This window comes from Vicia villosa, linkage group LG3, assembly GCF_029867415.1.
Source record: "Vicia villosa cultivar HV-30 ecotype Madison, WI linkage group LG3, Vvil1.0, whole genome shotgun sequence".
NCBI lineage: Eukaryota > Viridiplantae > Streptophyta > Magnoliopsida > Fabales > Fabaceae > Vicia > Vicia villosa.
Window position 1 is genome coordinate 36,793,399 of NC_081182.1, and position 24,236 is coordinate 36,817,634.

The 24,236-nt window shown below is 33.5% G+C and overlaps 4 protein-coding genes across 4 annotated transcripts; 2 read left to right on the forward strand and 2 right to left on the reverse strand.

Annotated features, from left to right (window-relative positions):
• The first annotated feature begins 240 nt into the window (after nucleotides 1-240).
• LOC131657881 (uncharacterized) lies at nucleotides 241-712 on the forward strand. Its single transcript, XM_058927232.1, has 2 exons — nucleotides 241-597; nucleotides 680-712. The coding sequence occupies exons 1-2, from the start codon at nucleotides 241-243 to the stop codon at nucleotides 710-712; spliced, it is 390 nt and encodes a 129-aa protein (XP_058783215.1).
• Nucleotides 713-1,120: 408 nt separating this feature from the next.
• LOC131655418 (uncharacterized) lies at nucleotides 1,121-2,738 on the reverse strand. The gene is made up of 3 exons (XM_058925305.1): nucleotides 2,587-2,738; nucleotides 1,836-2,506; nucleotides 1,121-1,766 (listed from the first exon to the last, which is right to left on the reverse strand). The coding sequence occupies exons 2-3, from the start codon at nucleotides 2,456-2,458 to the stop codon at nucleotides 1,373-1,375; spliced, it is 1,017 nt and encodes a 338-aa protein (XP_058781288.1). The 5' UTR covers nucleotides 2,459-2,506; nucleotides 2,587-2,738; the 3' UTR covers nucleotides 1,121-1,372.
• Nucleotides 2,668-3,498, reverse strand: LOC131657882 (uncharacterized). The gene has a single exon (XM_058927233.1). It carries the CDS (start codon nucleotides 3,496-3,498, stop codon nucleotides 2,668-2,670), a length of 831 nt encoding a protein of 276 aa, XP_058783216.1.
• Nucleotides 3,499-6,685: 3,187 nt separating this feature from the next.
• On the forward strand, nucleotides 6,686-12,970 carry LOC131661013 (uncharacterized). Its single transcript, XM_058930405.1, has 14 exons — nucleotides 6,686-6,862; nucleotides 6,956-7,037; nucleotides 7,147-7,257; nucleotides 8,272-8,369; nucleotides 8,564-8,647; nucleotides 8,793-8,926; nucleotides 9,047-9,119; nucleotides 9,205-9,250; nucleotides 9,381-9,490; nucleotides 9,579-9,686; nucleotides 9,759-9,818; nucleotides 10,906-10,967; nucleotides 11,619-11,931; nucleotides 12,224-12,970. Exons 1-14 carry the CDS (start codon nucleotides 6,785-6,787, stop codon nucleotides 12,461-12,463), a joined length of 1,599 nt encoding a protein of 532 aa, XP_058786388.1. The 5' UTR covers nucleotides 6,686-6,784; the 3' UTR covers nucleotides 12,464-12,970.
• The last annotated feature ends 11,266 nt before the right edge of the window (nucleotides 12,971-24,236 follow it).

The window sequence follows — 24,236 nt, forward strand, 5'->3', positions numbered from 1 at the left end:
TTTCAGGTTATATGTAAAATAAACTTAATTTTGAAAATGTATTCTTAATTCATTTAATTGGACAATATATTTTTAATTCATTTAATTGGACACATAAGAATTCAATTTTGCCCTAATCCCTTTCTTGTTCATTCTGTTCAACATCTCCTTCATTTCTCCTTCATTTTGTTCGTCATCTCCCTCATATCTCATTTCTCCTTCATTTCTCCCTCATCTCCTTCATCCTTCGTCAACCTTGCAATGTCTCAAAACTCTGTGTCATTCGATAGCTACAGAAGTCACAGAATGAGACAGGAATGTCATTGCAGTCTCGATGCTCCATTGATGACGGCCTGGACCGATACAAACCCAGGACGTCGCTTTTTCGGTTGTGGGATGTACAAGGTTCAAGGTTTCAAGAAGTGCAGTAACTTTGTTTGGCTTGATGAGGAAATGAACACTAGGGCAAAAGAAGTAATTTCGAGCTTAATGCAAAAGTTGAATGAAGAAAAGCAGAGGGTTAAGGATTCAGTCGCAAAAGAAGAAGAATTGAAGATGAAGATGAAACTGATAAAGAAACAGTTGAAGTTTAATTGGGTCATGACCATTGTTGTGCTGGTATCATTAGTTGCAACAATAATTATGAAATGAAGTTGTTAGTACAATTGTTGTTTAGGTCTAATTTGTTGTCTTTGTTTAGGTTCAATTTATGTATAAGTTTAAGGATGTTTAGGTTCAATTTATGTTAACAGTTTATTATTGTAATTGTATGGTGTTGCTTGGTGTTGTCAACCTTGTAATTTGTTGTAACAGTTTATCAATCAATGAAGTTGCTTGGTGTTGTCAAAATGTTACCAAAGTGTAATCAAATTTAGCCAAATTGAACCAAACTAATAACAACAAATCAACAGTTTATTGAACCAAACTGATAACAGTTTATTGGTGTTGGTCAACATGTTACCAAATTTAACCAAACTGATAACAACATGTTACCAACATGTTACCAAGATGTTACCAAATTTTGACATCATCTATTTACAAATTGAAATAACATTTAATCAGTCAACAAAATCTAACCAAAGTGTAATCAAATTTAACCAACAAGTCATCTTTATAGCAGTAAGTTATAAAATTACTTGCATATATGAAATTATCCAAATGATGGCCATTACATAAGTGGTTCAGTAGCAGCAAATTTAAAACATAAGATTACAAAATATTGTTTGACAGCCATGTTGTTTTCATACTGAGATCCAAACAGCTTTACCATATTGTTTGGCAATGATGACTAATCACTACAAAATACCCAAAATATCATATTGTTTTACAATCACAACAAACTTTCATACTAATGCAACATTGTTACATTCAAAAAGAAAGGCATCATTGCCTCCTAATCCTGAGTTGGTTGAGGTGCCTGAGATCCTTGACCAATCTCAACTGGTTTTTCTTTTCCCTTACTCTTCTTTGCCTTATTGGTTGTCTTAGCTTTCTTTGCCTTGTTGCCCCCTTTAGGTATCTGCCTATCAGCTGCCCTCTTTCCCTTACAGCTCCTCTTGTTGTGTCCAGCTTGTCCACATTTGTTGCAAGTGACAGTTCCAAACTTCTTAGGAAGAACAAAGGGATTCTTTGGCTCATCAGATGTTTTGTTCCTCATCTTCTTAGGGCGGCCAATTGCCCTTCTCATGACAGGAGGAGACATTGGCACATGGTCAACATTGTTCCAATGTTGTGGTCCATTATTTGGAAACACAATGTTAGCATAGCACTTTCCAAATGTAAGCTTGCTGCAAAACAGAATGTGTGTCATAAATATAACATAAAGAAAACTTAATGTTGTAGAATTCAAGAAATACCTATAATATGGAGACACATATCCTTCAGGTTTTTTCCTAATGCTCCAAATGCAAGAGATAACATGACTGCATGGGATTCCAGACAACTCCCATTTTCTGCAGCTGCATGATTCATTTTTCAGATTGACACAGTAAGTCTCAACTCCATTGGTAACTCCAAAGATGGATAAGTCATCATCACCATGCCAAGAAGGGGTCCAGTTTTGTGCCTCCTGTTTGTTCTTCTCTATGAGCAATTGGATTCTAGGACATATAACACCCTCATAGTCCTGTAATAGTGTCTTCTGTTTAGTTATCCTCTTTGTGATATAATGCTTGATTCCTTCCAAAAGTGTTATGATTGGCTTGTCTCGATGCTCTAAAATTTCCCTGTTAAATGCCTCACACATGTTATTAACCTGAATATCACACTTTGAAAATGTCTTGAAATGAGATCTTGACCAATATTTAGCAGGAATGTCAGCCATGTCCTTCCATGCATCTGGCTTTAGAAGCTTCAACTTCTCCATTGCTCTATCAAACATAGGAACACAAGTAGCTCTAGCTGCTGCCCACATGGCCTGTTTAAGCACCAATCCAGAATGTTTCTTCTTCCAATTACCATAAAGGTGTTTGACACACATTCTTTGCTCCACATTGTCACCTAATTCTTGGATAGCAGGAACCAAACCCTACAACAAAAACCACATAACAGTTGTATATTAATATATAAGTGAATATTAAAATAATTACATTTAGAGTTTAGTATTACCTTCTGTTGGTCAGAAATAAAGCCATAGCACCTTTCATTGAATGCTCCTAAATCTTCTAGTAGTAGATGCAAGAACCACTGTCATGAGTCTTTGGTTTCAGCCTCAACAACAGCATAAGCTATTGGATATATTTGGTTGTTTCCATCTCTGCCTACAGCTGACATCAGTTGGCCCCCATAATCACCCTTAAGAAAACATGCATCCAATCCAATGATAGGTCTACAGTAGGTGGCAAATCTTGACTTGCAGGCATCCAAACAAATGTAGATTCTCTCAAATGCTGGATTGCCATTGTTCTCTGCATATTTAATAACCACAGTACTCTTGGGATTGGACCTCAAAAACTCCTCTCCATAGCTTCTCAAGTGTCTGAATTGATCTATACCAGCACCTTGTATCATTTCCAAAGCCTTTCTTTTAGCCCTATATGCTTGATCTGTAGTTATCTTTGAACCCCATCTCTGAAGAGTTTCAGCAACTAGACCAGCTGGCTTCATGTATGGACTGTGCCTTAGCAATTGTGTAAACCTAATTGCAAGCCACTGAGTCTTGGCATTCCTGTTGTCAGCAGTTCTAAAACAAGTATGGTCACTCACATAGCTAACAACCTGCCAATAATTCTGCCCATTCCTCATGCTGAACCTTAAGTGAAACTTGCAGCCTTCCATACACTTAACTACAATCCTTTTAGAATCATTTTTCTTGATATACACATTCTTTTGATTTTCCATTCCATACTCTTTCACTGCATCTCTAATTGTATCCTTGTCTGTAAACATCATTCCTAGCTGGAATGCACATCCCCCACCACTTTTGAAAACTGGATTCCTTTCTACATCTCCTTCATCCTCACTACCATGGGGTGTGTATAAGTGATCCTCATCCTCTTCATTCTCATCCTGTTGTGGCATGTTTATTTCACTTATTTCTTCTTGACCTAAGGTTTATGGGGGAAGAACTGAGGTCCAATTCACATCCTCATAGCCTTCACTATCCTCACAGTAGTCACTATCTTCACTGAGGTCATCATAATGTTCAGGTTGAGGGACATTGTCCTCAACAGGTTCCTCAGTAGGTTCAGGATGATGTTCATTAGGTTGAGGTACATTGGGTTGAGGTTCATCAGGATGAAGTTCATCAGGTTGAGGTTCATTAGGTTGAGGTACATTGGGTTGAGGTTCATCAGGATGAAGTTCATCAGGTTGAGGTTCATTAGGTTGAGGTACATTGGGTTGAGGGACATTGTCCTCAACAGGTTCCTCAGTAGGTGCCTTGGTAGGTTCATCAGTAGGTTGGGTCTCAAAATGATGAGGGACATTGTCAGGTTGGGTCTCAAAATGATGAGGGACATTGTCAGCAGGTTAATGGTCAGCAGGTTCATGGTCAGCAGGTTCATGGTCAGCAGGTTCATGGTCAGCAGGTTCATGGTCAGCAGGTTCATGGTCAGCAGGTTCAGGGTCATTGTCTACAAACTCAGCATGTGTATGGACACCCACAAACTCAGTAGGTTCCTTAGCAGGTTCAGGTTCATTAGAAAAATTAACAGACTTCACACCTATCATTTGTACATCATCATCATCATCTATATTTTTACCTAGCTCACTTGGGTCAACAAATTCAGGTGGATCCGATACCTTATGTTCCACATAAATATCAATCAGCTCATGACCTTCGACATCTTTAGCAAACTGCAAGATATCACTGTCAGTGTTCAAACTCCTTAGACCACGAGTAAAGCTATAATTGGGGTGCCTATACCACAGATTAGCAATGTCAACATAACCCTGTGCCCTAATCACTTGTCTCATTTCCACGACAGACATATAGTCAACATCAAACTTCCATCCAAATTCAGTAACCTCACCACCTACGTACAAATTAACAGGTTCATTTACAAACATACCCCTATGGTGTATCTTTAACCTAACTTTTATCTCTTGGGATGGCCTGAAATTAACAATATTCAAATGCAAAGTTAAAAATGGTGGACCACACAAGCCTATGGAAACTACTATAATAAGCGACAATAGCAGAACATGGTGGACCACACAAACCAATGGAAACTACTATAGTAATAGACAATAACATAAAACTAGTGGACCACACGAAACTATAAATACTGACTATCACCATATTCAAAGAAGGCAAAAAAACATACCTAAAACAAAAGCGTTCTTCAGTCGCCATTGTTCTTCTGGAGGTTCTTCAGCTATTGACACCGGCTAGCAATGCGAAGACTATGGCGTTTGGAGAAGACAATACCACCACCCACCTGCGCACTGTGTAACAATGGAGGAGACGAAGGAGATGAAGGGGCTTTTTGGATTTTGACGAACAGAATGAACAAGAAAGGGATTAGGGCAAAATTGGATTCTTATGTGTCCAATTAAATGAATTAAAAATATATTGTCCAATTAAATGAATTAAGAATACATTTTCAAAATTAAGTTTATTTTACATATAACCTGAAAATATTTTAAATAGTTAATGTTTTCCATGTCATTCATCATTAAATCATTACCCATGTGGCAGGTTTATTTCCATGCCATGTCATTAAAAATACTGCCAAATGGAGGGGGGCTTCAAAAAATTCAACAGAGTAAAACTTTGAGGGCATGAATCCTGGGTTTTAAACTGGGGGGACTAAAAGTTTAAGAGGCTGAAACTAGGGGGACCAAAAGTGCAATTAAGCCTTTTTTTTTAATTTTGTATATATATTTCCGCTTTAATTTCTATTTTGAGGTTGTAATAGTAATTAGGATATTTTATTTCTTGCACTTTTATTTTCCGCACCTCCTTATTATGTATCTCTCCCAAAGCCATGCAATAGCTTAGGACCTTTTATTTTCTGCTCTTTATTTTTCTGCAATAATTATATGCATGTGATAGTAATTTAGGGTGTGAAAAGACATAAATCTCAATCGTAGATCACTAACTAAGATTAAATATTCGAATCCAACACACATGCTTGTTGCACACATTCACCCTTAGGGTACGCCTCTCTTGGTTGCCTTCGAATATAAGGTCGCGTCCCTCGAATGTGGAGGTACCTACTAGCAAAAGTCCCAACGGTTAAGAAATCATCGTAAAGATCATAAGTCCCTCGATGACCCTCAAAGTTGCCTACGAAAATATATGATCTAGTCCCTCGAATGGTTGCCTACGAAACGATGATTGTCCCTTCGAATATTGCTAAAGGTACCTCTATCCTGTTGCCTTCAAACGACCTACGATGACCCTTCGATGTCCCGAATACGTCTAATAGATAGGACTACCTACCTACAAATGGTATGGTTAGCCCTATCCCTCTGAAAGGCATAAAAGTATAGGAGAGACTAAGTGTAGGGTAAATGGCCTTAGTTTGCTTGCTCAAAATGTTTCTCTCACCACTTACCTTTTTTCAAAACAAATTTCAAATGCTTCGCATACATCCTTGATGACTGATACAAGGATCATTGTGAAGTCTCGACGCCTCTTTTCAAAACACACACACACACTTTGACTTTCAAACAAAACAAACGAGCTAAGCAAACTAAGAGCCCGTAGATAGCTACGGATGAAAAGGGTGCTAACACCTTCCCTTTTCATAACTTACCCCCCGAACTCAAGTCTTTTCTTAAAAAGGTTTTTCCTGTACTTTTTTGCCTTTCCATAATTGGACAAAATAAAAGTCGGTGGCGACTCTTGCTCACCGCAACATTTTGTTTGCGAAATAATAAAGTCAGTTCACCGAGTTACATTTCCCCATAGAATTAAATAAAAATGTTACACTATACACAAATACAAACGATAGATGTTATTAACTTTTTAAGATAGTTATTATAAGGGTCATGCTAACGTGTGCACTAAGGGCACGTGTTAAGGATATTATAATTAGAAAAAGTTAAATGTAATTAAATACAATAGAGTTATATTTAAAATTCAATAAATTGAATGCACGCGTTCCAAGAAAATATTTCTATAAATATCTCACTAACTTGTGACCTTGAGTCACATGTTAGCTTTTCCCTTATTATAATATATAAAAATAATTTTAATTTATTTAATTATAAAATTAAAAAAAAAACTTATGCGAATAAGTGCTTATTTCAAAACCGGACTTCTCCTTAAACCCCGAACCCTATGCGCAACACAAGCCCAATGCTAAGTATGTAGTAACTCGCAAAGCTTTATCTAAATTCTTCGGTGTTGATTCCCATGGCGGTTCCTGGCTTCAAATTCGTTCGTCAATCCACTCTTCATCTCCGTTCTACTCCCTTCCAATACGTTCGTAAGGTGCCTGTCGTCTCACAATTTTCATGTTCACTTCATCTTCATTACTATCTCCAATTTTCTTTACCTCATATTCTATCATTGATTTCATTCAAGGTTGTGCCCAAATCTCTCGTCACGGTTGAAGCAGCAGAGAGATTCACAAACGGAAATGGCGGTGGCTTAGTTCATGAAGAAGGCAAGTGAAGCACTCAAATCAATTGTTAGTAGTGAACTAATGGTTTTCAATTTTTAATTTTTTTTGAAGTTTTGAATTTTGTAATTATGGAATTGTTTGATTGGTGAAGGGATTAAGAAATCCGCTGAATGGAAAAGGATTGGTTCCAAAGAGCTTGGAATTCATAATTCATCGATTGGTGTCACTACCAAGAAGGTTCTTAATGGCCTCAAGAAAAGAGGTACAAATTCCTATCATTTTTCATGTGTCAATTTTTATATATGGAAGATGAAAGGAAGAGCATTTACGTTGATTTAGTGCTCATCATAATGTAACTGGACTTTTGGTTTATGCTTCTATGACGAAAACCTTCTTTGACAAATACCTCTGTTAGTGGTTAAAAATTTTCAATTATACTCTTACCCTGTATAGTAGAGAAGATGGCGGAAAATAGGCTTAGGTGGTTTGTACATGTAGAGAGAAGACCTGTAGATTCTATGGTAAGGAGAGTATATCAGATGGAGAGAAGTCAAACAATTAGAGAAAAAGGAAGATCTAGAAAGACTATAAGAGGAGTTATTAAGAAAGATCTTGAGATTAACGATTTGGATAGAAGCATGGTTTTGGATAGAACATTATGGCGAAAGTTGATCCTTGTAGCTGACCCCAGTTAGTGGGATAAAACATGGTTGTTGTTGTTGTACTCTTACACTATATATGGGTGACTTCACAAAGCAATAGAATTGAATTCATTAATCAAAGTAATTATGCTTTCCATTCAATGTAACAACTCCCCCCTTATTGTAGCAGCATGGTTCCATACTTCTCTTATTTAGATTTTAGGCTAGTAGTATTTCAAATTTTTCCATTTTTGAATTGCATTATCATTTGGCTTAAGAGAATAGATAGGTGAATAATAGCCTTGTAACTGGTCTTATCTCTTCATAGATGAAGCATTAGGTTCCAAAATTTCTAGGTTTTTATAAGCAAAACAGTGCTAAGTGATATTCAGCTGCCTAGTAATTTATAGAGGTTTGCTTTGCTTGCATTAAGAATGTAAGATGTATTTGATTATGTTTGATCCACCATACATTATTATGTTTGCAATGCCATGTATCATGTCATTTACGCATTTCATTTTCCCCCTTATATATATGGTACCTTTTAATGAATAATTATGTTTTGCTGCTTTTGGTTGATTCTTTTGTTGTGCATCCTTTCGAAATGTCAATAAATTGTTTTATTCTTGTCGTAGGATATGATGTATACCTAGTAGGAGGTTGTGTACGTGATCTTGTTCTAAAGAAAACACCAAAGGACTTTGATGTTATAACTTCAGCTGAGCTAAAAGAGGTAACTTACTTTTATTTTTAAATTATTCATGAACTTGCAGTTTTCACTTTGATGGACTTTATAGATTGAGCTGAATTATTAAATAGCAGTTGCAACTTACAAGGGGCTATAGTTGTTCTTACATTAGCATTTGGCTTGGCATAAGTGAGTGATACTACGTAAGATTTCATGACAAACATTGACTCAATTTGCAGGTGATGAAAGTATTTTCCTGGTGCGAGATAGTTGGCAAACGCTTCCCTATATGTCATGTTCACATGGATGGTACCATTATTGAGGTTGATATAGTTTGGTTTATCTTTGAAGAATTTTAGCTTTGGTTTGAACTTTATATAGTGTAATGCTTGCTTGAATTTTTCTATTTAAGTCCCATTTTTCTTGTATTGCTGTTTATGCTGATTATTTTATCTCCCATCCAATTAGGTGTCAAGTTTTAACACTTCTAGAAGCAAGAATGGTGTGGAATTCTCTCATCATACAGAATCACCTAATGGTTGTGATGAGAAAGACCTTCTTCGGTGGATGAACTGTTTAAACCGGGACTTCACAATTAATGGGTTGTGTACCTGTTCGTTCAACTTGGAACTTTGAATTTGTCTACTCCGTGACCTCTGACAGATTTAAAATTCACACTTTACTTTGTAATTATGTTGTTAACTAACTTCATGCTCTTGCAGGTTGATGCTTGACCCATATGCAAGAATTGTATATGATTACATGGGAGGAATAGAAGATATTAGAAAATCTAAAGTGTGCATGTATTTCTTAATAACTATTTTTCTTTTTCTTTTTCTTTTGCCAAGCAGAATCTTTACTGATTTTTCTCTATGAATAGGTACGAACTATAAATCCGGCAGATATTTCATTTCGGGAAGATTGTGGTGAGTTTCTATTGATCAACTGCTTCATCCTGATTTCCTATATTTTATGTACTGTAATTGTAAACCATTTTGGAATCGCCCATGCTTTTAATTAGCTTACTGTGTTTGACTTCATTTTTCCTTTCTGCAGCTCGCATTCTACGTGCAATTAGAATTGCTGCTCGTTTAGGATTTAGCATTTCTAAGGAAACAGCTCATTTTATTAAAAGTCTGTCTTGCTCAATATTAAGACTTGATAAGGTATTTAGTCTTATTCTTTGTTTTGTTATATATGACACTATAATACCAATTTCCTGGTTGAATTGTTTTTCTTGTATAATTTTTTCAGGCTAGGCTCATGATGGAAATAAACTATATGCTAGCTTATGGTTCTGGTGAAGCTTCTTTGAGGCTATTATGGAAGTATGGACTTTTAGATATACTTCTTCCCTTCCAGGTAGATGTTCATTTTGTATTTAGTTTTTGAGTCAATCGTGTAATGAAAGTTTACTTAGACTGAACATTACAGGCTGCTTATTTTGCTCATCATGGATTTCGAAGGAGGGGCAAAAGAACCAATATGCTTTTGGTAAGTGGTAACTTCAATACTTATTGGGGTTTAACATGCAAAGTTTTCTGAATAAACATTCAATAGATCATGCTTCATAAACCAACCCAGTAATTTGTTTATTTATAGTCCTGTCTATGAAGTTGTGCTTCAAAAAGACGTGATTGTTTGGAAATGAATATGATTCTGTACCACATTAGTAGTTTAGTACCACATTTCATATGATTGTTGCATATGATATAAACTGCAACATGACAAGTTCCTTTTGCTCCACTACTTGAGGACAAGCAATATGCCTATGTGCATGCATATGTGCGTACACACATTAACATACAGTTAGGCACACATATATAAACAATAGTGATGTTATTTGAACATCAAGAAGTTGACACCATATAAAAATACATCATTTATTACTATTGATGTGATTCGAAGAATGAATTTTCTTTTTTTTGCTTAAGTATACATGTACTGTGTCGGATAAGACAAATGTTGTCCAAAACCAAATACCATTTCTCTTGGCAATACCTTGATTAAGTATTAATTGAGACCAGAGATTGAAGTGGTAAGACTTTCAGTCATGGTTCATTTGTTTCAACCTATGTAGCACTGACACCTCTGAAAAAAGGTATGTCCATGTCAATGTTGAACACCTGCATTGACACTTGTGATTACGTTTATTTTATTCATTTTTTCAAATTATTACCGTGTCGCCGTGCCAGTGTTGGGGTCGTATTCGGGGTGTTCATGCTTCATACTTTCAACCATTGTTGAACTTGATGACTAATAAAAAAATAAGAATGATTTTTTTTAAATGAACTGGTTGAACCAAATGCTAGACTGGCAGTTCCCGGTACACTTCTATTAAAACATTAATTCTTGTTTGATTTTTAACGGTCTCTACCACAAGCCTGCTTAATCCATTTTGTATATAATAGATTGCACAATTGCATTCCTACCTAGTACCTATTCGTTAAAGCTTTCTTACTTGTCTTAAAAACACACGAGGCAAAATGATTTTTGCTGCTTTGATATTGTTTCAATACATGTATCATATTAGCACCACATTGAAATATTGTTTAATGGATCTTTTGGAATTTCATTGCAGTCTCTCTTCTCCAATTTAGATAAGCTTTTCGCTCCAAACCGTCCATGTCATAGTAGCTTATGGTAAGATCTTTGCAACAAAGTTGCCTTTATCTTCCGTGCTTCCCTGTGAAGAGAAAATCCAGGAGAACAAGAGTAATTTCATAATCTGCACTAAAACTGCAGTCAAGATTTCTTCTTTGAATATCATATCGCTGTGTTTTTGGATGGCATGTATTTGGAAACATGAATTGAGACTCGTATGTTTTGGATTAAAAAAATGACTTTTACATTAAAATTGTAGTCTATTGATTTATTTTTGAGAGATTTATATGCACTAGAAGCTAATTTGTGTTATAAATTACTATAAAGAAAATCACTTTTTAATATTCGCTGTCATCTATTGCACTCATTATAATCATTATATATAGTAATATTTTTTAAAGATTTGAATTATTTTCAAAAGCTTAAACAAACATGTTTTGAAAATGCTTAAAAGTGATTATAATTTTGAGCATGATTGAAGTTCTCCTTTCCCAACTCTTGTCAATCGTAATAGTTTATTTTAAACATTGTTTATCTTCTATCCAAATTGTTCCGAGTCTTACTGGAACATGATATAATTTATTTTACCATCAAATATATACATTGTTATTTAGAACACACTAAACTATTAACAAGTTGATTACAAGTGGGTCAACAAAGGAAAGTTCATTACTAAATCTATGCTTACAGGTTTGGGATCCTAGCACTACATAAAGCATTGAGTGATCGACCAAGGGACCCCTTGGTGGTTGCTGCATTTAGCCTTGCAGTCCATAATGGTGGAAATTTGTTGGAAGCAGTGAAGATTGCAGGAATGATCAACAAGCCACATGATATGAGATTTCCTGAATTATTAGATCCTTCTGGTATGGATGCAGAGGCATTGGTAACTGGGGTTAAAGATCTTGCAGAGTCTGTTAGAGGGACACTGTTGCAAATGACTGATGAACATTTTGTATCTCAAGCTATGGCTGACTATCCTCAAGCCCCTCGTTCAGACCTAGTGAGCATTTTTTTCCTTGTTTTGCATATGTATACTTTAAGATGTATCCTGTACATGGATTGCACGATGATGTTATATACCTGAATTATTATTTATTGTCTGATGAAATTGAAACATTGGTTATCCTCATCAATAGTTAGACCTCACATTGATGTGTAAAACATGTAGAGAGAGTGTGAAAATTACCGTTGGTATGATTCACAGTGAAAGAGCACTCACACTTACATCATTTACCTTGATGTTCTTGAGTATTTCTTGATTTATGTTCTGAATCTTTATGTCAATTTGACAGGTGTTCATTCCATTAGGATTGTACGTAAAAGCATTCAGCATTTTCGAATGTGTGAAAAGGAGTGCTGATAAGAAATCCCTGTCAAAGCAAGGCATGAGAATTGATTATGAAGCCTTAGCTAATGGTAATATACAAGAAATAAGACACGTTTTTGCAAGAATTGTATTTGATACTGTGTTCCCGCTTCACCAAGATCAGGATCAGACATTAATAAATAGCCGGGTTTCACAGGGAGGCTAGTTTGAAGGTTTTTTAGAAAATCATGAGAGACGCTTCATGAAATAAGCATTCTGTCAAAGGGAAATCTGATCATAATCCCAGTATATTGGTGGAAGGTGTAACTTCAGCTCTTAGAGGTACTTGCGGAAATTATCGTCCATTTATTTTTCCGTTACCACTTGGAATCGTATTTACCCTGCTCTGGTATCCAATGGATTTAACTCACAAGCTACATAGCCAAATGGAAAATGGGAGAGAAGATCATATTATTGAAAAAAGAACTGCTTCCCATCCTAAAAACCTTCATCTCCAGTTTTGTTTTGTAATGTTATACCTCATTATCATTTTAGAGGAAGAATAGGTTTGTTGCAGAGCTGTTGGGAAGTATTGTTGTCATTCTGAAGAGAAAGTAGAATGCATGAAAGATAAACTATTAAGTAGCTAAATATCTTCTTCATCCTCATAGATATATTAACATTTTTTTTGTTCTCATGATTAACCAGTGTTTAATAGAAATTTTTGTGGTAAGTGTTAGCTGGCTTTTTTATAGTGTAACACTATGAATTTAAAATATTATTAATTTGATTATTTAACTATTTAATATCATTTTCTCCACAAATTTATGTAGTAGTGTGAATTTTGTTGGGTTGGGAAATTAATTCTAATTAACAATGATTTTCATTTAAAGTGATTTTTTTATTTGTTACATATTTGAAAAAATGAGATGAAAAGTAAATCTGAATGTTTTAATTTCTTTAGGAGTCAAAAATTGTCTTGCCTTAAGTTAGAGTCAATTTTATCTAAAACTTTTTTAAATGTCAATTAATTTTGCAGTTCTTTAGGGTATGTTTGGATATCACGAAATGAACGGAGTGGAATGGAATGGAGCGGAGTGGAACGGAGCGGAATGAATGTACCATTCTATTGTTTGGAAATTTTAGAACGGAATAAGACAAATTATTCATTCCGCCCAAATCGGAGGGGAAGGAATATGGTGGTAAGTGATGGAATGGAATGGAATCCATACCACTCCTTTCCGCTCCGCTCCATCCGTTTTTAAATTATCCAAACAACGGAATATCATTTTATTCCATTCCGCTCCGCTCCATCCGATTCCATCAATCCAAACAAAGATTTTGAATATCATTTTAAGTCATCTTGACATATTAAAAATTGGAATCAAAGATGCACTTATATATTAAATTCTTATTTAAGTATTCTTCATGGGAGAGAAGTTAGAATGTGTGAAATGATCATTGATCGGAGGGAGGCGGATTTTGTGTTAGGTGGCCATGAAAATAATGAAAGCTAATCTTTGATATATTTTGTATTTTAACTAAATATAATTTTTTATGTATTATTATTGAATATTTTGTATCATTTATAATATTAAAAAGAGATTAGTAGGTATGCATTGTAAGTGTAAATTTTTTTACACACCATCACTACATCAATTCAAATGAATTACTTTAATAAAAATTAAATTTAATAAATTAACGGTTGAGATTTACTGACTTACTGACGGTGTAAAATTTCTTTACACCGTCAATATATTTCAAATTAAATTTTATTAAAAAATATTATTATAACAAATTGTGTACAACTTTGATAATTAATATTTCTATGCATTTCAATTAAAATAGTTAGCTTAATATTAAATTTTAATTAAAACTAATTATAATTAAATAAATATAAATATGTAAGTTAAGTTTGAGTTATTTACAAGTAACTGCCATTAAAATAATAAAAATATTTAAATCAACTATAGTTAACTTACATATTTTCGTTTTTTATTGTTCACTCCCAATAAAAATGCCTTAAAGTAGATAAGGTTGTTGATTTTATCAAATATGTGTATTAAAAATGTTTTTTTACAAGGAGCGAGACAAAGAACAATAACAATTAAAATAAAAGACTTTTAACAATAATAATTAGTCGGTTGCAAGGTCGGATACTAAGATTTAAAAAAAAAAATTAATAAACAAGAAAATATAAAAAAAAAAAATTGAAAGATTGTCTAAATTCAAAGGTTTTCCAAAACTCTTGCTGTTTTAAGTTTTTCTTGAGAAAACTTTAAACCCTTTGTTCTACCTTTTGACTATAAACTTTAAGATTGTCGCACTGTAAAACACTAAAGATACATATTTATAATTACTAAAATCCAATATACAAAGCCAAAACACAACCCATTAGTTATTAGAATAAAATATTATAAATATCTTATAATATATTTTATATTAATTTAGACTATTTCTAAATTAATATATATCCAATATTTTAATATTAAATAACAGATCAGCAAACTGAATCTGTCAAATCTAAAATTTGCGAACCATCCAAACAAAACATTCTTGATGCTTTTCGGCTTTTTGATTTTTGGCAATATCAAAATATATTTTCTTTCTCTTCATCAACAAAGGTATACTTCAACATTTCAATAGATCATAAATACTTTTTGAAGTTTAAGTTGCATTTTCAAAGTTTATCGTTCTCTTTAACTAACTTAGCACCATTTTTAAGCAATTGCTTGGAAGATGGTTTAGTTACCTCAACATCAACTTCTTCATAGAATATCTTTAAGAAAACTTCATCTTCTTAGTTGGAAGAAGATCCTTATGTCTTTCTCCTTAAGGTTGTTGTTTCTTCTCCTTTTCTTTTATTGAAGACTCCACTGGAAGATACTTCTTCTTTGCAGTTTCTTGTACATAAGATTCCTTCATTTGATAATGAATCTTCCGAAGATCGTTCAACTATTAAGTATGTTCTTTCAAAGGAAACTATTGGAGTTGTTTGATAGAAGTTTGATGAAGTTGGTGATTTGTTTTTGAGCTTACACATTCATCTTTAAGTAATTGAACTAATTCAATAAACTTTTCTATGATTTCCCTCTTTTTTCTTACCCTGAAATTTATGAAGGCTATCATCTCTTAAATTAAGGATTGAATTAAAATTTCAATTTTCAATTCTTAGACATTGGTTAGCGACAAACGTTGCAATATAATTTATAATATTTATAAATTTTGAAAAGGATTTAAAACTGGTATTTGTATCTTTATTGTCTCTTGTGTTCATCTCCTCTTACTTGATACTTGAATAAACTTCATATATCATTTAAAAAGTATTCCACATTTTCTTGGCGGTTTTGAAATTATAATATATAGGAATTTACTATCATCTAGTGACATTACTATAAATCTTTTAGTTTTGAAATCTATGTCAAACTTTCTCTTTTCTTCTTCGGTCCAAAGGGAATCGATTTTATCTACTACTTTTCCATTTACTTGGTAAGTAGAGATAAACATATCATTGATTATAGTCTCCCATAATTCATAATTATTACTTTGAATAAAGATTTTAAACCTAGCTTACCATAGTTCAAACATACTACTATTAAAAGGTGGTGGTGTATTTAGGAATGGTCCCTTTAGAGATGTGTTGGAAGTCATCTTCCTCCTGAGATGATTAGTCCTTAAACAGGATTTAGGCTCTAATGCCACTTGTTCGACATGTGACTTCACACACAAGAGAGGGGGTGAATTGTGTGTTTTCGAAAACTTTGATTTTGAAAAACTTTTAGAGTTAATTTCATAATTTAAAAATATTTTGTAAAAGTTTTTTGAAATAAGCGGGAGAAATTTAAATTACGGAAGATAAAAGTTAATGGAAGAGAGAAGACATCAAGAATTATACAAGTTCAATCAAAAAATTCTTAGTCATGTCCTTGAAATTTGATCTTGAGAGTATCCAAGAAAACTTAAGAGTTTTGAGTAGGTTGAACTCTCAAACCCCCTTATACAAGGAAAATGAAGTTTGACGCTAACTTTCAACCAAACAACACACAAGGAGAGAAACAGTGAGTCTTCCTTCTAAACAATAGAATTAAGCGGTTAGTCTTCTTTCCACAAGAAACTTGGAGTGATTAATTTTTAAGCTTCAAACCAAGATTTTACACGGGTTGGTCTTGAACCTGGGAGAGATTTTAATACATGGCTGAGCTCTCGAACATGACCATGGTTTTATACCGGACTTACTAAGAACCTAGGAGATTTTATACCGGGCTGATCTCTAACCTTAATAAACTTTTAATACCGGACTGAGCTTGAACCAAATGAAGACTTTTGAATGGGCTAAGTCTTCGAACCGAACCGGCGACTTGGTAACTAAATTTCCAAAACCAAATTTTTAACTTTCGAACCCAAATAAATAATCTCTAAATGGATGAATTTTTCAACCAGGGTAAAAATAAACTCCATTGGTGAAATTATAAATCTACCCTTCCAAAATTATAATTGTCTCACTTGCAAAACAATTTTTTCGAAAGCACTACGGCTAAACTTTAGTGAGAGAAATTAGAAGAAATGTTTTTAGAGAGAGAGAGAGAGGAGTGACGAATTAAGGCTCACGTTTCTAAATGTGAAAATATATGGGAAGTGATCTTTATTTATAGGCTAAAGGTTGACACAAAATAATTAAATTTTTTGTGGGAAAAATTGATGAGTCAATCGATTGTTTAGCCTAAAAATAATAGGTTATTAAGTTTAAAAAGACAAGAAAAAAATGTAGCTGTTTCATATCATTAAGATGTTGTCTTAATCTCTTATGGCACATGCACTAACCCAATTGATTGGGTGAGGTGCCAATCGATTGACAAGAACTAAAATTTGCCTAGAGCTTTTTTTTTTATAGCTCCACGTTCATCTGACACGACTTCAAGGCCTTTTTGGAGTATTTTCTTGAGAAAAAATGAGCTTGAAAAATTTTGTTTGTGTGTGATTAGTCGTATACTTACGAGAAAGCGCTTATGCTTTAAAATATATATTCAGTCAGATGCATTTGGGCGAGCTTTCACATACTTCAAGACTTGTCAAATACTTCTTGTAGACATTTGTTTGAACTTTACTTTGAGATGAGATTTGAGTTATATTTCATTTGGGTGTCATCCATCAAAGTCAAAGAATCAATTATATAAACTCTATTGATGTGATTGCATCTTTAACCGCTTTATACTTTACTTTAATTATTTTTATTGAAACCTAGTTGTTATCATAAAAAACATATTCCTATTTAAGAGTGTTTCATTGATTAATAACATGTAAAACAAGATTCTACACTAACAATCTTTTTTGAAAGATACCGAGTTTTGTTTCCATCAAAGTTTGATAAGAGTTAAGAAATATTGCATATCATCCTAGTCAGATGAGATTAAGAGATACATCTCACTTTGTTATAGTAGATATATTTTAGTAGAGACTAAATTTGGTAGTTTTTTTTCACAATGAAATTTTTTTTCATGTAAAATTTTTTGTTGTGATTTTATTATTATATTCTCTTCAGTTTTGCTCAGCTTAGTATCAATTTTGAGTTTACATAAAGGGAAGTTATGCGGTCATTTCTCAACCGTTAGAAGAACTATAGGTTCTCTTGTGTAAGAGGTGGAGCGGTGAAGATAAATGATGACTTAAACCATAGAATCTGAGAAAAAGCGGAAGACGGTGGCAAAAAAGGAAATGGCAAAAAAATGGTATCTCTTGGTCTTGGGACCTTCTTTGTATAGCAGCAAAGGAAGATAAAGTTGTTAGGACCACCAAAATTAATCATTCTTCTCTATTCGATAAATAAATCCTCATAGCAAACACATCATTTGTGTGTTGATTCTCATCTCTCGATGAAAAATGTTTAGATAATTATTCTTGTTTCTGATAATCAGTTCTTTAACCATTGTCTAATTTTTGTCTATTGTAGAATTTTTTGCTTTACGTTTTCTTTTCCATATGTGGAGTACTGTTGCGGCAGTGCCCAATCAAAAAGTTTTCTAATAGTTGATCACACTTTTGGAATATCATACATAAATACAATCACATTCACATATGTATATATTTTCTTTTTATAAAGATAAAATTTTGAATAGATGAATGAGACATATCACTATACAATGTTGGCAATCCTAGTCAGTTTCACCGAATTAGTATCAATTAAGTCGCTAACAACACGATGATTAGCACCCAGCAGTCACCATCATTCATAATTTTGGAACATCATATCTGAACAATCTTATTATGGTATTCATAAATACTCATTATAAAGATTATAGATACACTATAAAAATCATATAACACTTCAATTGCTTAACAAACTCATTCTTAAAGTCACATGCCCAACTTGAATCCAACAAGGACGTTACTTCATTAAAACTCATATATGTATTGATATTTCTATTCCTTTACCATACTAAACCATGCGATATTTTTTCAATATATATCATTTTAACCAATTTCAACAATCTCCATATTTATTTAAAAAATTGTGTATTCATTTGTTTACCGTGCTAATTATAATTCAAAAAAACTGTTACATTTCACTATTTTGAAATTCAATTTTAAACTAAATCATTTAAAGAATATTACATTATATCTTCAACCATAATCATAATTCAAAAGAATAATCATTCCTTATTGTAAAAAATATATTTCATTTAAGTTAAGTCACTCTAATAATTTTCACGTATTAGAAATTCATTTGAAAATTCAAGGAGCAACTTTTATATTGACATAAAGTTTTTTAATCATTGATATATTCTCACACACATCTTGCATCAATGTTAGTAAATATCATGTGCTAATATATAATTTAGGTATTAAAAGAACTAGACTCTTTGCATCTTTGGTTTGAATTTTTTACAAGTAAAATTTGACTTTTTTTTTTATATGTGGTGTTAACTTCAAAATCTAAAAAAAAAAAGTTTGCAAGAACAAACTGCATTTGGCAGGAACATTGCGTGTTCATAAAGAAACACTTAAAGGGGCATCTAAGGGAGAGAGAAGTTTAGGATGTGTTTGATTTGGAAGAGAAGTTGTGAAGAGAGAAATAAATAAGAGAGTATAAGAAGAGAAAAAAAGATGAGAAATAAAGTAGATCTGAGATATTAATGTTTGGTTTAAGAGAAAGAGAGAAGAAATAGAGAAGAAAGAATTGTTCATATTTTTAAAGTACTATAATGTCTTATGATAAATAACATTTAAAAATATATTTATAATTTAATGGGCAAAATAGTCACTTCCTTCTATTAATTTGGTTTTTCTCACTTTCTCTTCATAATTGAAGAGAAATACAAAAGTTGTGGGACCCACTCTTTTTTAATCTCTCTTTCTAGTTTCTCTTCATCCCAAACATAAGAAGTTATCAATCTCTCTTCAACTTCTCTCTCACCTATTTCTCTCTTTTCTACTTCTACTCTACCAAACACACCTTTAAGAAGAGAAAGAGATAGATTCTTAGGATTATTTGTTCTAAGATTTGGAAGATTTTTAAAGGCATCTAAGGGGATTGAGAAACACTTCTAAACACATTGGATTTGTATGATTCATATATTTATCGAAGGATAGATTGAATAACACTTTGGTAGAAAATAGAAAATATTCTTATGAACTTGGAAAATTATTTTCTTATAACTCATCTTGCAATCTCTTATAACAACTCTTGAATTATAGTAGGTTAGAAAGTTGTTCTCTTTCCTAGAGTAGATTAGTTTGATCAAACTGGATTAAACAAATTCAATGTGTACTTGTCTTTTATTTTCTTCTTCTTCTTGTGATTTTGCTTACATTTTTTGGCAGATTAATTTTTTTATTGATGTCATTACTACTATAAAAAGTATCTTTCGTAACATCATTTCACCACAACCAAAGGATCCACCATGGTAGAATTTATTCAATTAGGCGCTTTTCTTTTATTTTCATTTTTAAGCCACTTTTTACCACGGTTGAAACTTTCAACCGTAGTGAAACGTAGTGGCTGGTCATGAATTCGAATCCTAACACCTAAAGTTTTTTAATTATTTATTTTTAAGCCAATTTTTACCACAGTTGGAACTTTCAACCGGGGTGAAAAATGACGCATGATCATGAGTTTGAATCTTGTTGTTGTTGTTGTTGTTATTCTACTGCTGTATTTTTTATTTTATTAAAAGACATACACAGTTGTTTAATACAGCTTTTGTTGTATGTAGCGCGCTATCAAAAAGAGCGGAGTGGGCAAGCCTGCCAAGTGAAAATGGGCATAAAATTCTAGTCTGCCCCGCCAAAGTGGCTGGTTGGCGTGTGGTAGGCTTGCCCGCCTATTTATTTATTTATTTATTTTTATTTAATAGATTAATAAGTTTTTTTTACCTTTCAATTAGATTTTTCACTTATTTTTTAGAACAATTTTTATAAAGCATCTTTTTAACAAATTTTAAATAAATCTATGAAATAAAACTATCAAGAATAGGAATTACTAGAATTAACTAAAAAAGTGCGGGTTTAAGACGAGATAGGCTGAACAAATAGGCAGGGTGAGCTTTGGCAGGCGACGGGCTTTGGTGGGTGGCGGACCCAAAATCCAAACGCAACCCACCATTTTTGGCGGGTGCGCGGGCCGACCTGGCGGGCCATTTTGCCATCCCTAGCTGAAAGGTTGCAAGACTCAAAACCAAAAATCTTCAGGGAGACATTCGAAAATAAATAGAGTAAAAAATGGTTGGAGACGATTAATGATGAGATGCATTCACTGATGAAGAACCATGCTTAAGTGCTTGTGCGACTGCGTGAGAAACAAAGGGTGTTTGTATGCAAGTGGATCTTCAAGGAGAAGAAGAAGAATTCAACATATAGATTAACCAAATCATTTCTTATATTAAGGTTTCAACATTGCTTGGACTTGATTAAGTTCATTGAAGAATGATTCAAGGTTTGAAAGAGCGGCAAATTGGCATCACCCTAAGTTTTAAAGTCAAGGTGAAGAATTTATGGTGTTTACTTCAAAATCTCATAAAAAAATTCGCAAGAACGCACAATGTTGGAAGGAACGCATGTAGAAGGCGCAATGCATCTTGCATTTTTTCTGGAAACACATTACGTCTCAGGAAAGTACAATATGTTTTGCTTGATGCCTATTAAAAGCGTTTTTAACCCTTTTGGATATGAGTTTTAGTAGGGAGTCTTCTAAAGAGAGAAATTTGAAGAGACAAAATAATGGATTCTTAGAATTCATTTTTTTAAGAATTGGAAGACCTTTTAGTGTATTTTAGGGTATTGAGAAACACTTCTAAACACATTGAATTTATGTGCTTCATATATTAAGTGATTGAGATATTAGATGTTGGGGTTGATTGTATGTCTAATGTTGCCTAAATTCTTAAATAAAGAAGAAAGTTAAAAAGTAGCTATTTGAGAAGTCTCACATTGCTTAGTGTGGTGAAGCAAGGGAGAGACCAAGGCTATATATTGAACCTAAGTTCTTTGTTTTTAGTTACACTAGTCAAAAAGTACTTTAAGCTTATATTTGATTTTCTTTGTTCTCTTATGCTCTTGTATTAGAGTGTTCTGAGATTTAGTTTAAATATTTGCTTTGTAAGAGTGTGGGTGTACTAGGGGATTGGGGTGAGAGTAGAGAAGTCTATGTGTTGTAAAATTTTCACAATAGTAATAATTCTCTGGTTGTCTATTTAGACAACGATCGTGGTTTTTCTCCGGTTCTGGAGTTTCCACGTTATATTCTTGTGTTATTGGTTGTGTTTTGTTTATATTTTTTTCTTCAGTTGTGTTATTTCCCAACAGTGGTATCAGAGCTTCGGCTCGATGAGATATCACAATTCTTAGTATTCTCTGTGGTTGTAGCATTGTCTGATCTTCCACATAAGAAAAGAATTGTGATATTGTGAAGGTACTGAAGAAGGGGTGGTACTGTGAAAGTGTTGTTTAGGGAGGTTCTGGCTAAGGAAAGACTTGGTATTTAAGCGTGTCCGTTGTGACCCACCTCTCTTTCCTGGGAACCTACCTGGTGCACGGTTTGTAGTCTGCGCATAACTACTATGTCTTATTCAAGTGCTATGAAGTTTGACATAGAGAAGTTTGATGGAAGAATCAACTTTGGCCTGTGGAAAGTACAAGTCAAGGATGTGATGATACAATCTGGATTATACAAGGCGCTAAAAGGAAACACTTCCAACATGGAGGCTGACAAGTGAGAGGAACTAGATTTGAGAGCTGCAAGTGCAATTCGTTTATGTTTGGAAAAGAATGTTCTTGCGAATGTGCATAATCTGTCATCAACCAAGGAACTTTGGGAAAGGCTCGAAGGGTTATATCAGGCAAAGGACATCTCAAATCGTTTGTTGCTAAAGGAGCAATTCCACACTTTGCGCATGGATGAGGGTACAAAAATCTCTGATCATCTTAGTACTTTGAATAATATTATTTTTGAGCTTGAATCTATTAAAGTTGAGATTGATGATGTAGATAAAGCGTTAAGGCTTATTTTGTCCCTTCCACCTTCTTATATTCATCTCAAACCTATTTTGATGTATGGGAAAGAAAAGTTGAGTTTTGAAGAAGTTGCAACAAAAATTATTTCTGAAGAAAGGAGGATGAAAAGTGATGAAAGTACTTCATCAAACTCGGCGTTGCTAACTAGAAGTGGGGCTAATGGGAAGAAGATCCATGCAAATAATATGGTGTGCTGGAAGTGTAGAAAGTCTGGGCATTTAAAGAGAAATTGTCCAGGTGGAGCAGTATCTGAAAAAGACTCTGAGGCAAGTGCTAGCAACGTCTCCCTTGTTTTGGGAGATGATGAGGATCCTTTTTAGAAGATAAGGTGTATCCTTATGGTATTTTTGCTATACCATACAAAAGGACAAATTATTGCTGGCGGATTCAGAACAACACACAGGCATTGGTTGGCATTGATGCAAGGTGTGTGGTGAGATGTGTCGATGGCTGAAGAACTTCCTAAAAGCCAACATGGGAGTTGCACCATAATCTTTCAGCAAGGTTTCAACGTGAAGAAAAATTCTTGGGATCATAGTTTCAAGTGTAGTGTACTCTTTATGGTGGAGTGTGATAATTTGATTTATCGGTATAGACAATGAGAATTATGATTGTCGATGTAGACAATGAAGATTGAAGACCATTACAATCAAGGTGGAGATTGTTGGGGTTGATTGTATGTATAATGTTGCCTAAATTCTTAAATAAAGAAGGAAGTTAAAAAGTAGCTATTTGAGAAGTCCCATATTGCGTAGTGTGGTGAAGCAAGGGGGAGACCAAGACTATATATTGGACCTAAGTTCTTTGCTTTTAGATACACTAGTTAAAAAGCACTTTAAGCTTATATTTGATTTTCTTTGTTCTCTTATGCTCTTGTATTAGAGTGTTGTGAGATTTAGTTTAAATATTTGTTTTGTAAGAGTGTGCGTGTACTAGCCACTAGGGGATTCGGGTGAGAATAGAGAAGTCTATGTGTTGTAAAATTTTCACATAGTAATAATTCTCTGATTGTCTATTTAGACAACGGTCGTGGTTTTTCTCCGGTTTTGGAGTTTCCACGTTATATTCTTGTGTTATTGGTTGTGTTTTGTTTATTTATTTATTTTTTCAGCTGTGTTATTTCCCAACATTAGAAACCACTTGAATAGAAAATAGAAGATGTTTTTATGAATTTGAAAGATTATTTTCTTATAACTGATCTTGTAATCTCTTATAACAACTCTTAAATTATAGTTGATAGGAGAGTTACTCTCTTCTCCAAGTAAATTGTTTCGATCAAATTAGATAAATAAATTTAACGAGTAATTATCTTTTATTTTTCTTTTCTTCTCATGGTCTTATTTACAGAATTTAATAATTTATTATTTATTGTTATTTAAGACTATTTATTTTATTTAATGTATTGTTCTTTGTATGTCAAAATTCGCATTGAAATTTTTAATTTCACAACACAAATGATGTAGATATATTCATCATTTAAACCGTGATACATT